The sequence below is a fragment of the Aulonocara sp. 'chitande type north' Nkhata Bay genome, linkage group LG20 (assembly GCF_057382095.1).
Source record: "Aulonocara sp. 'chitande type north' Nkhata Bay isolate Kocher_YH1m ecotype deep benthic linkage group LG20, A_spYH_male_GT1.1, whole genome shotgun sequence".
NCBI lineage: Eukaryota > Metazoa > Chordata > Actinopteri > Cichliformes > Cichlidae > Aulonocara > Aulonocara sp. 'chitande type north' Nkhata Bay.
This window is the reverse complement of record NC_141363.1, coordinates 2,340,754-2,353,235: the sequence shown is the minus strand read 5'-3', so window position 1 is coordinate 2,353,235 and position 12,482 is coordinate 2,340,754. Positions and strand designations below refer to the sequence as shown.

General features: G+C 43.3%; 1 protein-coding gene across 2 annotated transcripts in view; it reads right to left on the bottom strand.

Moving 5' to 3' along the window:
- LOC147304794 (low-density lipoprotein receptor-related protein 1-like) overlaps positions 1–12,482 on the bottom strand; it is a 79,431-nt gene that overhangs the window by 23,973 nt on the left and 42,976 nt on the right. For both annotated transcript variants that reach the window (XM_086278903.1, XM_086278904.1), the window contains exons 20-41: positions 12,276–12,443; positions 11,040–11,222; positions 10,113–10,310; positions 9,727–9,972; positions 9,249–9,446; positions 8,024–8,228; positions 7,709–7,873; positions 7,234–7,478; positions 5,532–5,663; positions 4,350–4,577; positions 3,965–4,139; positions 3,639–3,733; positions 3,364–3,513; positions 3,124–3,264; positions 2,886–3,014; positions 2,666–2,797; positions 2,453–2,587; positions 2,235–2,364; positions 1,976–2,102; positions 1,185–1,336; positions 974–1,098; positions 424–798 (exon numbers count right to left, since the gene is read on the bottom strand). In XM_086278903.1, coding sequence (XP_086135029.1) covers positions 424–798; positions 974–1,098; positions 1,185–1,336; positions 1,976–2,102; positions 2,235–2,364; positions 2,453–2,587; positions 2,666–2,797; positions 2,886–3,014; positions 3,124–3,264; positions 3,364–3,513; positions 3,639–3,733; positions 3,965–4,139; positions 4,350–4,577; positions 5,532–5,663; positions 7,234–7,478; positions 7,709–7,873; positions 8,024–8,228; positions 9,249–9,446; positions 9,727–9,972; positions 10,113–10,310; positions 11,040–11,222; positions 12,276–12,443 — 3,834 coding nt within the window. The remainder of the gene's footprint in view (positions 1–423; positions 799–973; positions 1,099–1,184; positions 1,337–1,975; positions 2,103–2,234; positions 2,365–2,452; positions 2,588–2,665; positions 2,798–2,885; positions 3,015–3,123; positions 3,265–3,363; positions 3,514–3,638; positions 3,734–3,964; positions 4,140–4,349; positions 4,578–5,531; positions 5,664–7,233; positions 7,479–7,708; positions 7,874–8,023; positions 8,229–9,248; positions 9,447–9,726; positions 9,973–10,112; positions 10,311–11,039; positions 11,223–12,275; positions 12,444–12,482) is intronic.

Genomic DNA, 12,482 nt, shown 5'->3' with positions numbered 1-12,482 from the left:
ATCTTGTTAGATGTGAACAGCTCTGGTCCAGGGCTTTTAAATATGATACTTCACTCTTGAATTATTTAAAGAGAGCGGGATTTAAAAGGCTCTTCAGTGGTGAAACAAGCAAAAACCAGGGCGTGGGTGTTGGTGTGCGCAAGCAGTAGCAGCTCTGAAGTGATGTCAGTCTCTACTGGTTGAGTTACAGCTGCGTGTTCATTACACCGGATCCTCCCGGATGCTTGTATTGTGTCTGCTGACACCGTAGAGGGGACAACATTCAATTATTAATGGAGAGGATTTAAAAAAATATGGCAGCAAAGAGCAACGCAGCAGAAATATTTGTCAACAGAGGTGGGGAAGTCTTAAAAGCAGCAAAACGTAAGGTTTTCCCGACGCTTTGACAGAAACGCGAAATGCATCTGATGACCCTGCACTTACTTTCCACCACGATCTTGCGGTCTGTGCCGTCGTCATTGATCTGCTGGATGTTGCCAAAGTGAATGTCGCTGAAGAAGACGCGGTTGGCTCCCCTCCCTCCCCCGCCATGGTAGTCAAAGCTGAGAGCGATGACATTCTTCATGTGATCGGGATCCTCGAACGGCTTAATGGGCGCGTTGAGGTTTGTCTCGTCGGACAGGTGGATGCTTTTCAGGATGGTGCGCTCGGAGTACAGCAGGTAGCCGTCGTAGTCACGGCAACTTTGGTTGTCCTCTGCCAGCATGCCATGAGCACAGGCGCAGGTGCGCTCCCCATTCCCACGGAAAAGACACAGCTGTTCACAGCCGCCGTTGTTGTTTTTGCAGACGTTCGAGCCTGTGGAGAGAGTCACACAGTTTATTAGCATTGCTGTTACACGAACACTGAACACGGTTAAATGCTAAAGGTGGCGATTCATTTTGTCATTATTAGGCAGCTGCCATCTTATTAGGACATTTGCAACAGTAAAAGCAACTTTTTTAAGCTTATGATAATATGTGTTTGTTTTTACCTGTCTGTCTGGCTCTATTGAAGACTTTAATATCTTTGAGCTGTACACCGATGCCTGTCCTGAGCTGCACAGCATCTGTGGCGTTGTCTTTGCTGCCTCTCTTAATGGAGCCATTAGCATGGGTCCTAAAAAAACAGAACAAGAATAAAACAGTCAGTAAATGAACACTCTTACAATATGAAGTATTGTTCAAAACAACATAAAGACTGACCTGTCACTCCAGTAGATGTACTCCTCAAATACAGATACAGCAAACATGTCCATGTTGTTGTTGCCCAGAACCAGCTCCCTGTTTTTTCCAGTCTCCAGGTTGATGCGCTCGATCTTGTCTGTCCTGGCATCGCACCAATAAAGCAGACCCTCCTGAGCACAGGAAGTAAAAAAACAACAACTGTGATTATTCAGGACAGACCAAAATCCTAAGATTTCAGTTCAATTGAACCTGTATTTGGGAAACCAGTTAGCTGATAACCAGTTTGTAATGTAAGCTTTTAGTGAATATCAAGTGAATTTAGGTGAGTCCGATTTAAAAATAAATTCTCATTATTCTTAAAATATTATTACCATTTACATTAAGAAATGTTTAAATTATAATTTTAAATATCTAACAGCTTTTAGGCTTTTAATAAAACTCCCAGACTGGATAAGACGCTCCAAAGAATAAAAAAGGTTTAAAGATCCTTTTTTAACTTTATTTAAAAAATGAATCCAAGAGAAAGTCCTTTCAAAATCTAAAGAATGTTTTGGATAGATATGGATTAGAAATGATCAAATGAGAATGTTGTCTCACTGTATTTTAATTTTTACCACTTTAATATTCAAAATAAACAAAGACCTTTTTGGCATAAGAAAGAGCATCCATTTAAAGATCAGCTGATCAACAGTCCAGTCTCTGGAAGTATCTATAACAGTATAAATTAGCACACTAGATGTTGGAAACACCCTCTATTAATAAAGCCAAGTGTGTGAAAGATTTTAAGTGCGGTCAGTTGTTGTTCACACCTCATAATCAATGGAGATTCCATTTGGCCAGCTTATGCTCGCATTGACCATGACCAGCCTCTGGGAGCCATCCAGTCGTGAGCGTTCAATACGAGGATACTGACCCCACTCAGTCCAGAACAAATACCTGCAGCCAAAGAAGCAGGGGAGTATTTGAAACTTTAGTCAGAGGAAGAAGTATGCTTGGGAATACACGCCAAGTAACTTAAAGCAGCATTATTACAGAAAGCAAAATGAATCTTCTGGCGAGGAGCCTTACCCTTTCACTGGGTGGACAGCTATGGCTCTGGGTTTGTCCAAGCCCTGGGAAATGACAACATAGCGGAAGGAGCCGTTCAGCCTGGCCACCTCGATCACATCAAAGCCCTGGTCAGTCCAGTAGATATTTCCTGTAAAAGAACACGTCCATCAATCAGTCTGCATCTTTTATCTCTACTCAAGCAGTTTAATTTTGATTGTCATTTTGCATGACCACACCTGCTATCCAGTCAACAGTGATGCCCTCCACCCTGCCAATACCGTTGGTTACCACATCTTCCCTCCACGTCTGATCCCTCTTGGCTCTGCTGATGGTACTCAGACCCATGTCCACCCAGTAGATTGTGTCATTCTCTGAAGACCACACAAAAACGGGTTTAAAAATATCACTCAAGCTGGGTTATCTATTCGACGTCCCTTAGAGTCACTCACCAGCGTGGAAGTCGATGCCAACAGCCAGAGAGGTTCCAGAAACCGGCACCAAGGCATCCGATTTGTCTGCTGGGTCGAGAGGAATTCCTCTGATTCCCTCGTGAACAGAGTAAAGCAGGAAAGAGCCCATGCCTGCTCAGAGAGATTAGGTTATTGATTTCTCGCCTCACGATGCACTTCTCCCAGTTTTCCTACTCTAGTTACTGTAGCTGTGTCTTACCTTCACAGGACTGTTGGCCCGTCTTGAGGCTGTATCCGGCAGTGCACATGCAGGCCCTGGTTGTCGGAGAGGTGGGCAAACACAGCTGGGAGCAGTCACCATTGTTGTTACTGCACAGGTTGACACCGGCTAAAGAAAAGATCAGAGGAACAAAGACAAACATTTTCTTTACTAGTATTTGCATTAAATGCAGGAGACTTTACATCCACTTCAGAACATGTAACTCTTTTTCTGTTACCTTTCTGCACATCCTCATCATAGATCCTCATGTGCATCATTGGGGAGGTGTTGTTTCGCAAAACTTTCCAGTTTCCTCCATCCTTCTTGTCACATGTTCCTATCTGGTCAGTTCCCTGATCGGCCCACCACAGCTTGTCTCCTACATAATTGATGTAACCAGAATATAAGCCAACAGAAAAATGATAAATATACAGAGGACAAGGATGATAAACTTAAAGTATTACACTTTTCTTCTTACCCATAATAGCCAGCGCAGTCGCTTTGGTCAATTTGCCTTTAACACCTTCAAGGATCTCGAGTTTAGAGCCATCCAGCTGACAGCGGTTAATGGTGCTGTTTCCTGAGCTGATCCAGTACAGCTGCTCCTTTTCATAGTCAATAGAGAGGCCTGAAAGCAAATAAAAATCATGCTGTTATTTATGTATAGTACATGTGCTACACTAACATGTTTGTTCTGGGCTTTTCCTCTGTAGAGAATCTGTATTATTTACTGATAGGGGTACATCTGCTCACCTACTGGTCCTTTCTGGTTGGTGAAAAGTGTGGTGCGGTTGCTGCCATCCATGTTAGCCATGCTTATACTGTCACCGTCAGTCCAGTAAAGCTTCCTGTGATGGGAGTGTGAATATTATGAAATATGGAGAGAGGCAAGAAGAGTACAGTACTAAACAAGGATAAAGTAGATCAAAGATTAAGACTAAACTTGAAGGGAATAAAAAAAAATAACCTAGAAGTAAACAACAAAAGAAAAACCTTTCAATCTTTAAGTGAGTAATATTAGGAGAAATAACTGACATATTAAACTGAATGCAGACATATTAAGTGCCGGGAACACTCACCCAAGCAGAGGGTGGACCACTAGACAGTGGGGCTTGTCCAGTCCCTGGATGACGGCATTCTTGAAAGATCCATCCAGTCTGGCCACATTGATCTGCTTCTTATTGGCATCGTAGCTGGTCCAGAAGAGGTTCCTGGACACCCAGTCTACTGCCAGGCCATGGGCATTAGGAAGGTCTGCCAAATTTCAGAAGCAAAATGAAGCTTTGCAGATTTTTAGAACATGCAGCGTGCTAACAAAAACTGTTTTTATTTATCTTCCCAAACCCTCTTATTATACTTTACAGCGAATATTAAATTATGAGCCTTATTTTTTAAAAAAAAACAAAGAAAAGCAAAGAAGTAAATAAATCACGGACTGACGGATATTCCTGAGACTGTTCTTACCAGCAGAGACCACAGTCTCCACCCCTGTGCCATTGATGAAAGCTCTCTTGATGGTCTGTGTTCGCACATCTGACCAGTAGATCCGATGCTCCACAGCATCATAATCCACCACTGTCGCGTTGTCTACATCCGGCACGGTGAAGGAGATTATGTAGTTATAGTAGGGGTTGTCAATGTCAACACCTCGGATCTCGATCTGACGAGCGTAAAGAAGGAACTTGCGAGACTCTGGAAAAGAGAAACAAACACTGGATGAGATGAGATCTACTAAAGCACGTTATTCTAGCAGGAATGCAAAACTAGAAAGAGAGGAATAAAATGCATATTTCAGGCTGGTTTTTTTTAACATGTAAAATTAGACATGTCAGTTTTTCCAACTCCAATGTTGGAAATGAAGACGTCAGGAAAGATTTAGAATGACTTGAAGTTGAAATTTCATATTAGGCATAAACACCCCTTTTTCAGCTACATACATTCTAAATAAGGAATTAGGCAGGGTTAGGTTTTTACTTCTTATACTTAAGAGAGATAAAATATCACCTGCTAAACTGAAAATCTGCATAATCAGCATAAACAACAAATGATTTTAAGCACTGAATTAGAAAGTTTGGTCCAAACTTATTTTATTTGGTTCAGAGTGGAATATAAGTGCTTAATTAAAGTTCTCGTTTTAATGTGCATCCAATTATTTTTACATCTAAATGGCTCATGTTTGGATCATTTTTGGAGAAATGCAAAAATATGAGGTGATGAAAAAGAGAGCGTCTGCACACATGTACAAAAATTCCCCACAGCTACCCTTCGAAACCATCATGAAACCCACTCGTGCAATCAAACTGCAACGAATGAAGACTTCCCTTCATCTTCAGTGACAGGATTTTATATGAAATTACATGAAACTGAAAGCTAAGAAGGGAATATGGAGCAAGCGGAGGCGACGTAATCAGATCTTCTATCAGAAAAGATATCCTGTTCAGCAACACGGCTCACCGTAGCAGTCAAAACAATTGCATGAAAAGATTCCAGCAAACACAAAGCCCCTCTCTCCCTCCTTGATGAAATGGATTATATGTGACAGCGCTGTCTGTATATCCTCCATCACAGCGGATTTGAAAAGGTAAGGGGAAAAAGAATGTGGGTGATGTGCGCTTTTCTGCTGTGAAACAACGGGTCTGTCCTTACCTTTGCAGGTGTACTTGTCGGGCTGCAGCTTCATGAGGTGAGGACAGGCGCAGGAGAAGGTCTGGTTAAAGTTGATGAGACACAAGTGGGAGCAAAGGGGTTTACCGTCAGCGGGGGCACATGGGTTGGGGGCTGAAAGGAAGGAAAGGAAAAACATTAATTTGGATGTTTCAAGAAAGCAAGAGAGACAAAAATGCAGATGAGATGTGTTTTGTGAGAAACACAGGAAGAGGAGGCTCACAGTGAGCTTTGAAGATTTCAGTGAATATAATACTAATAACTCTGCATTGTGGTGTTACACCGAGACATGCTGGAGCCTGCTTGTGTCAGAGGAATTAAATTAACCTTTTACTCTTTATTTATTGGCCTTTAAGGTAATTAAGTGGGGGGGGGGGAAGATTTGTGCCTTAAGGAGTCCACAGACTGCGTGACTATAACAAACGTATAAATTCATTACAATGTGCATCATTCAACTTGTGCAGGACATGAAGTTAGATGCATGGAGACTGTACAGTGTAAGAGTGAGATCGTGGGTTGCACAGCTGCAGCTCCTCCACTATTTGCTTCTGAGCTACTTCCTCTTGACAGGATTGTGATAACAGCTGGAGAACTCATTGTACAAACAAGGCTTCTTCTGCTACAACTCAGCTACACATTCTTCTGCATTGGAATTCCAAATATTTTGTTTTCCATTTTTATTTTAGTTTAGCTTTTAGTTTAGCTTTTTTCCCCCACAATAGCACCATAGATATGGTCAGATTGCCATTTCATGCTGCAGTCATTTCATTCACATAGGCAGCAGCAACAGTCATGGTGTGAGACGGTCATCCTAAATTCTGGGCTCAGGCTATCATTCAACATAAAACAATTGCAAATTTCAAACTGTGACCAGTGTATGAAGCAATATCATCACAGTTATTTTACACTGGCTATTATTTATCAAGGACAGCCGAAACAGACATAGTTTAAGACAATAGAAATACCCCCAACCCTCCAAGGGCCAAGAGCAGAGTATAAATGTGTGTGTGAAAGGGTAAAGGTGGCCTGCAGTGTAAAGTACTTTCCCATTTCCTTTGTCTTCCAGGTCTGTCAACCCAGCTTGCTGCTTCGTCACTGTCATAGTTATTGGTTGCAACTGTCAATCAACAGTTTTGTCAGATCCCTCTTTCCCTGTCACCAATTACAGACCCAGTGCCTCTCTACTGCCCACATACCCTTGGGATCCCCTAACCACTGGCTACTAAACAAGGTGACAGTGCGACATGGCAAAACGCTCAAAAATAAATCCGACGACCCTTTTGCAATCTTGTCAATCATGCGTGTCTGTGAGATCAGATCAACATATGACATTTAAGTTGCAGGGGGAGGATTTTATTTCCTACCCAGCCCGTGGGAAATGCCAAACAGTGAGGTGACTTTTTGATCAACAAGGCAAAAGCGGGAGGTGTCCAAAACGCTCACAGTGTGAGGAGACAAGAAGTCTCGCAGGTCTAAAAGGTCAGCTGTCTTGGGGGAACAGGAGCCATGAATAACATGGTGAGCAATGAACTGTGAGCTCGCCACCCTTCTCCTTAGAGTTACAGCCCAAAAACATTCAGCCATGCTGACAAGCAGGGGTAAATGTGTGACACGGTCGCTCTGCCTATGCAAGCATGTGTTTCTCTGTGAATGTCTATGCCTCTTTTTCTGGTATGCTACATACCCTGGGGTTGCCTGGATGGGTGATAGACCTGCAAGTCAAAGGGCTGCGTGTTGGTGCGCTGCACCACAGTAACGTTGTGTCCTGTCCATTTATTGGCTTTGGCCAGAGTGTTAGTCCTCCAGTCAGTCCAGTAGACCTCGCCTCCGTACATAGTGACAGCAAAGGGGTGGGACAAATACTCATGACCCCGCAACACTTCAATCAGCCCCGAGCCATCGTACATTGCTGAGTAGATAGCATCCGACCTTGAGAAACAACAGAGAGATGTATAGTATGTAAGAGCAGAGACATATCAGGTTAAGTATGTTCATGTTATTTATTTGCTCTTTAAATGTAGTTTGTTGTAAGCAAAGAACAAAACACTGGTGTAGCAGCCAGAGATGAAGAAAACTGAGCGAGTGGGTGATGGAATAAGCAAGTGGGTAGATGCGGTGCAACCTGAGCCGTATATTTAGAATCTAGTGGCAGATGCTACCTGGCATCAATCCAGACAATGCGTCTTTCCATGTAGTCCACAGTGAGTCCGTTGGGCCACCCACCACTGCCGGTCTCCCTGTGGATGGTGCGTCTGCCTTCACCGCTCATGGATGCTGCCTCAATTCTGGGCAGACTTGCATCCCAGTCAGTCCAAAACAGGATACTGGTGACAGAAAATGATCAATGTGAGGAGGGATTTTACAGATGTGTACAGCATCATCGCATGAGAACTGGTTAATGAAAGAAACAGTAGGATGAATATATCCATCAGATATATATCCAAGTTTGGAATCCATCCATATATGGTTCTTACCCATCTCGAGGATCTAGGGCGATGGCCCGGGGATGCTCCACTTCGCCGGCTAGCAGGGTCGTTCTCATGGTCCCATCCAGTTTGGCCACCTCAATCTGGTCCAGATTGCTCTCCACCCAGTAAATGTTTCCTGCTATCCAGTCCACAGCTAGGCCTTCTGGAGTAGCCAGCCCATACTGGATCACCACCTCAAAACTGGTCAGGGCTGACCGGAGCAGAGAAAATCCGTACGGAAAATTTGAAGATTTTTATTTTAAAGCTACGCATCAAACATGACAATTTTATAGCATGTGAAATTTTAATGCTAGCAAAGTTTTAAGAATGGGGGGGGGAGCATGGTTTGTGTTACTTTGACTAAAAGAGAGAGAATCTCAAGATGGCACATTTATCACAAACACCCCTGAAGACAAATCAAACCCCACATCTAAGAAAACACACAAGACCTCAAACATTTGGCTTTAGTGCAAACTAAGTGCAAAACCACAACTTGTGATCAATCTTTGGCTCCGGGTTAAAGCACACATGTCTTAAAATGCCTTCCAGTAGTAATTAGAGCGAGACGGGTATGTCTTTGCAGTGTGCTTGAAAGAACAGTGGAGTGATATCTGCCTTTATGTGTCTTTGTGTGGGCCAGGGTTCCTTTATTAAGGCGCTGGCACTACCCAGTTTATGCCCACTACTTTGGAGCTGCTGAAATGACCTACTTAACAAGCAGCAGGAGGTGATCTATGAGCTGGTCACAATGTTCCTGCTCAGGAGCCTTGTTTTAATGTTAAACTTGGAGGGCTGGGAACTGGAACAGCAGTGTGTTGTGCCTCCTACGCTACATCAGTGTTTTGGCTGCAGTCAGGCACAGCAAGTACTGAGACAAATAGGAAGAGACAAAGCCTTCCGTGTGCCCCCTTAGTGCTGTGCTGAGAACACAATTTGATTGGCGAGCAGACCTGGGTTTTTGGAGCACGAAAGGCTGACCATGACCTGCGGGATTTATTCAGGGTCACAGACCACCACTGCTGACCACAGCCTCTTTGAAAAAACAATTGGCTCTGAGAAATTAGAGCGTATTTGTTCAGCGGAAGTTAATTTCCACGAAATGCTCGGTCAAAATCACGATTTGCTTATGTAATCACCACCTTGCAAGATTTTTGTTTTACTTTAACAAAAAGATTATAAGATACAAAATCAGAGCAAAAAAAAAAAAAAAGAACACAACAAGCTAACTCACCTCCATTTTCAGACAGTTTCCCACGATAGATCTTGTCCTCCACAACATCAGTCCAGTACAGGGTGCTCTGGTTGAGGTGGAAGTCTAAAGCAATGGTGTTTCTAAGGCCTGGTACAAGCACACTGAACTCTCCTTTATGAAGGTCAATCCTTCTGATCTCATGGCGATTGGAGAAGATGATGAAAGGCTTGAAGGGATCTGAAGGAGAAAAGAAATCTCACTCAGCAAAGCGTACGGAAAAACCAAATCCCAAATTCACGAAAACCCCACGTTGGTCATGGATCAAATCCTGTCACATCTCACACATTTGCTCCATATAACATTTCTAGTTATAAATATGTCAAAATGCTGGCTGCTCAGCCTTCTGAAGAAACATTATTAGTGGAGTAAATCCTCTAATAGTTTAAAGCAAAGTGAGACAAAAATCTCTACAAGACAAAAGTCCCTGTTTCTTGGGGGGTGGCGTGGGGGGGCTTACCGGTGCTTTTGCAGCTCTCCATGTCAGACTCCAGCTCCCAGCCCTCATAGCAGGAGCACTTGACACTAGATTTCTCCTGTTCACACTTCTGGCTACACTTGAGATGTTTGGCGCAAAAGCTCTGGATGTGGCAGGTCTTGTTGTCAGCTCCCAGCTCCATGCCCAGCGGACAAGAACACATGAAGCCTTCCCCAGGAATAATGCTGCAGTTGTGACTACAACCCCCATTGCCCAGCGAACACAAGTCTGCAGGCAAGAAATAAAATGAAAGGGTTGGCGTTTATCCAGAAAGGTGTTTTGAATGTTAAATTGTAAGTTAAATCACAACATAACATTGAACAGATGTTGTGCTTTCTGAGTTCAAAGTTTTTCCAGAATATTCTCACCACAAAGTTTCTCATCGGAACCATCCGGACAATCGTCTGTGCCGTCACACAGCTTCTCGGGAGGCAGACAGATGGAGTCGTTGGTAGCGCACACGTGGTGAGACAACTTGCACACCAATGCCTCGCAGTTGTCCTCATCCGAGTTGTCCTCACAGTCACTGTCACCGTCACACACCCAGGCTTTGCTGATGCAGCGAGCTGAAAAACACCACAAAATACTCATTTTTAAGCTTGTGTCATTTAGTTAGCGCACCGTTCAAAAATACATTTTGGCCAATGCTGCTTCGGCACTGAGTGGACAGAATGATGATCTTCTTTTAAACTTGTACATTTTGTTTGAGCACACTAAACGTCACATCTGGAAGCTGTATTTGTGACATCGCAGCTGCTTTGACAGCGAATCGTGGTCTAACTTGCAACTTGTCTACAAAGTAAAGAGTAAGTCTTTTAGATATTTAGGACAAATCTTATATGTAGCAGTTTTGAAATAAATAAAAAAAACAGTTAATAAATTAAGTTTATAATAAATTTTAAGAATCTCTATTTAACTCACATTTCTTGTAGGAAAATCCAAAAATCATTTATGAGTGAAAGCACTGCTATTTTACATCACTGCGTACGTCTGGAGGCAATCTCTATTATATTCCTCTATTAAATACAGTTTACAGTTAAATACAGTCACATCATTATATTGACACAAGCACAAAAAACAGTGATTTCCAAGTTCCAGTTTTTATGTAATCCTGATGACAAAATGGAAACCAGTGGCAACAGTCGAACATTATCCATGACAGTCAGTAAATCTTCCACTTTCTCTTCCTCCTGCGATAAAGCATTTCATTGCTTTCTTGCACAACAAATAATCACATCTTTTATTCATACTGTCCAAAAAGTTCACCCTTAACTAGCATCTGGCAAATTCCTCACCAGAGTCCCTGCAGCTGAACTTGACCGCAGGGTCACAAGTCTGAGTGAAGCCCTCGCAGTTGCTCTCATCGCTCAGGTCCATACAGTCTGTGTCGCCATCGCAACGCCAGCGCTTGGGAATGCACAGGCCGTCCATGCGACACTGGAACTCGTCTCCGTGGCAGCCACCTGGAGGTCGGGTTGCTAGAGAGACAAAATGTCATAGTTAGCCAGCAAAAGTGATGATGTGTGCAGAGAAGCAATCAAACACGAACAAAACAGAAATCACAGCTCACAGCTACAAAGACCACACAAACAGATGCCCAAAAAACAAAAGCAAAAAAACTGGGATGAGAAAGAAAAGGCCGTTACAGTCATTAGTTATTGTGCAGGTATCCTGGGATGCTGGGTGACAACCTGACTCTGAGCCAACCCAAATAACAATAATACACATGGCTCACTGACTGTAGCGGAGAGATTAAATGCATCGCTGCAGAAACGGCACAGTGACATCTCCTTATGACAGCGTTCGGCACAGCTAAATAAAACTGGACTCCTCGCGGCACAGGACCACAATATATAATAGGGGAAAGTGATGAAACCGTTTTATTTTATTTCACTTAATAACTTCCAGATGGCAGCCAAGAGAACTCGCAAACACACGCAGCCGGGCACACACAACAGAGCACAGATTGCTCATTAGACCAGCAGGTCACGCTGGGCCCGGATTTTGCATGCTGGGACTTAACAGCATTTCGGCATGGATCAAACGGTACATACAACATCGGACACTCACAGTTCACAGGAGCTTCTAGGCAGAGCAAGGCTAAAGGTAATTGTGCAACACTGAGATGTGATGTCGTTCATATGAAAAAGCAGCACACCCCGAGGAAACACTCCAAACATGTAAGTTCATATCGCTACAGCACAGTCAAAACATCTGTGCTAGTTGCACGACACCATGAAAGAGTTATGAGATTTGTTGTCTAACCACAAAACATAGCAACAGAAATGGATCAGAGGAAGCTGGAGAGCATGTAGGGGCATGTGGAGTACAGGAAGTGGGATAGGGAGAAGCTAAACATGTTGTGACGTTGTGACAACTCCTTTATGAGTGCAAATAGCAACCTGTAAATATAATGATAGCATCTTTGATAAATGACAACGAGAACCTGACTCAGCTACAAGACACGAGAGCAGACGCTACCATAACAAAAACAAGTTAGAGCAGGACTATTTCAGTTTGAGCTAAATTACCTTGGTTGGTACAGTTGGCATGAGTCTCGTCACTGTAGTCTCCACAGTCATTGTCGCCGTCGCAGGTCCAGTATTCTGGGATGCAGCGGCCGCTGTTACATTTGAACTGGACGCTGGAACAAGAGTGGCTGCAGCCTGCTTCGTCGCTGCTGTCTCCACAGTCATTGTCTGTACATCAGCGCACACACGCAAGATTTTTAGATTGGA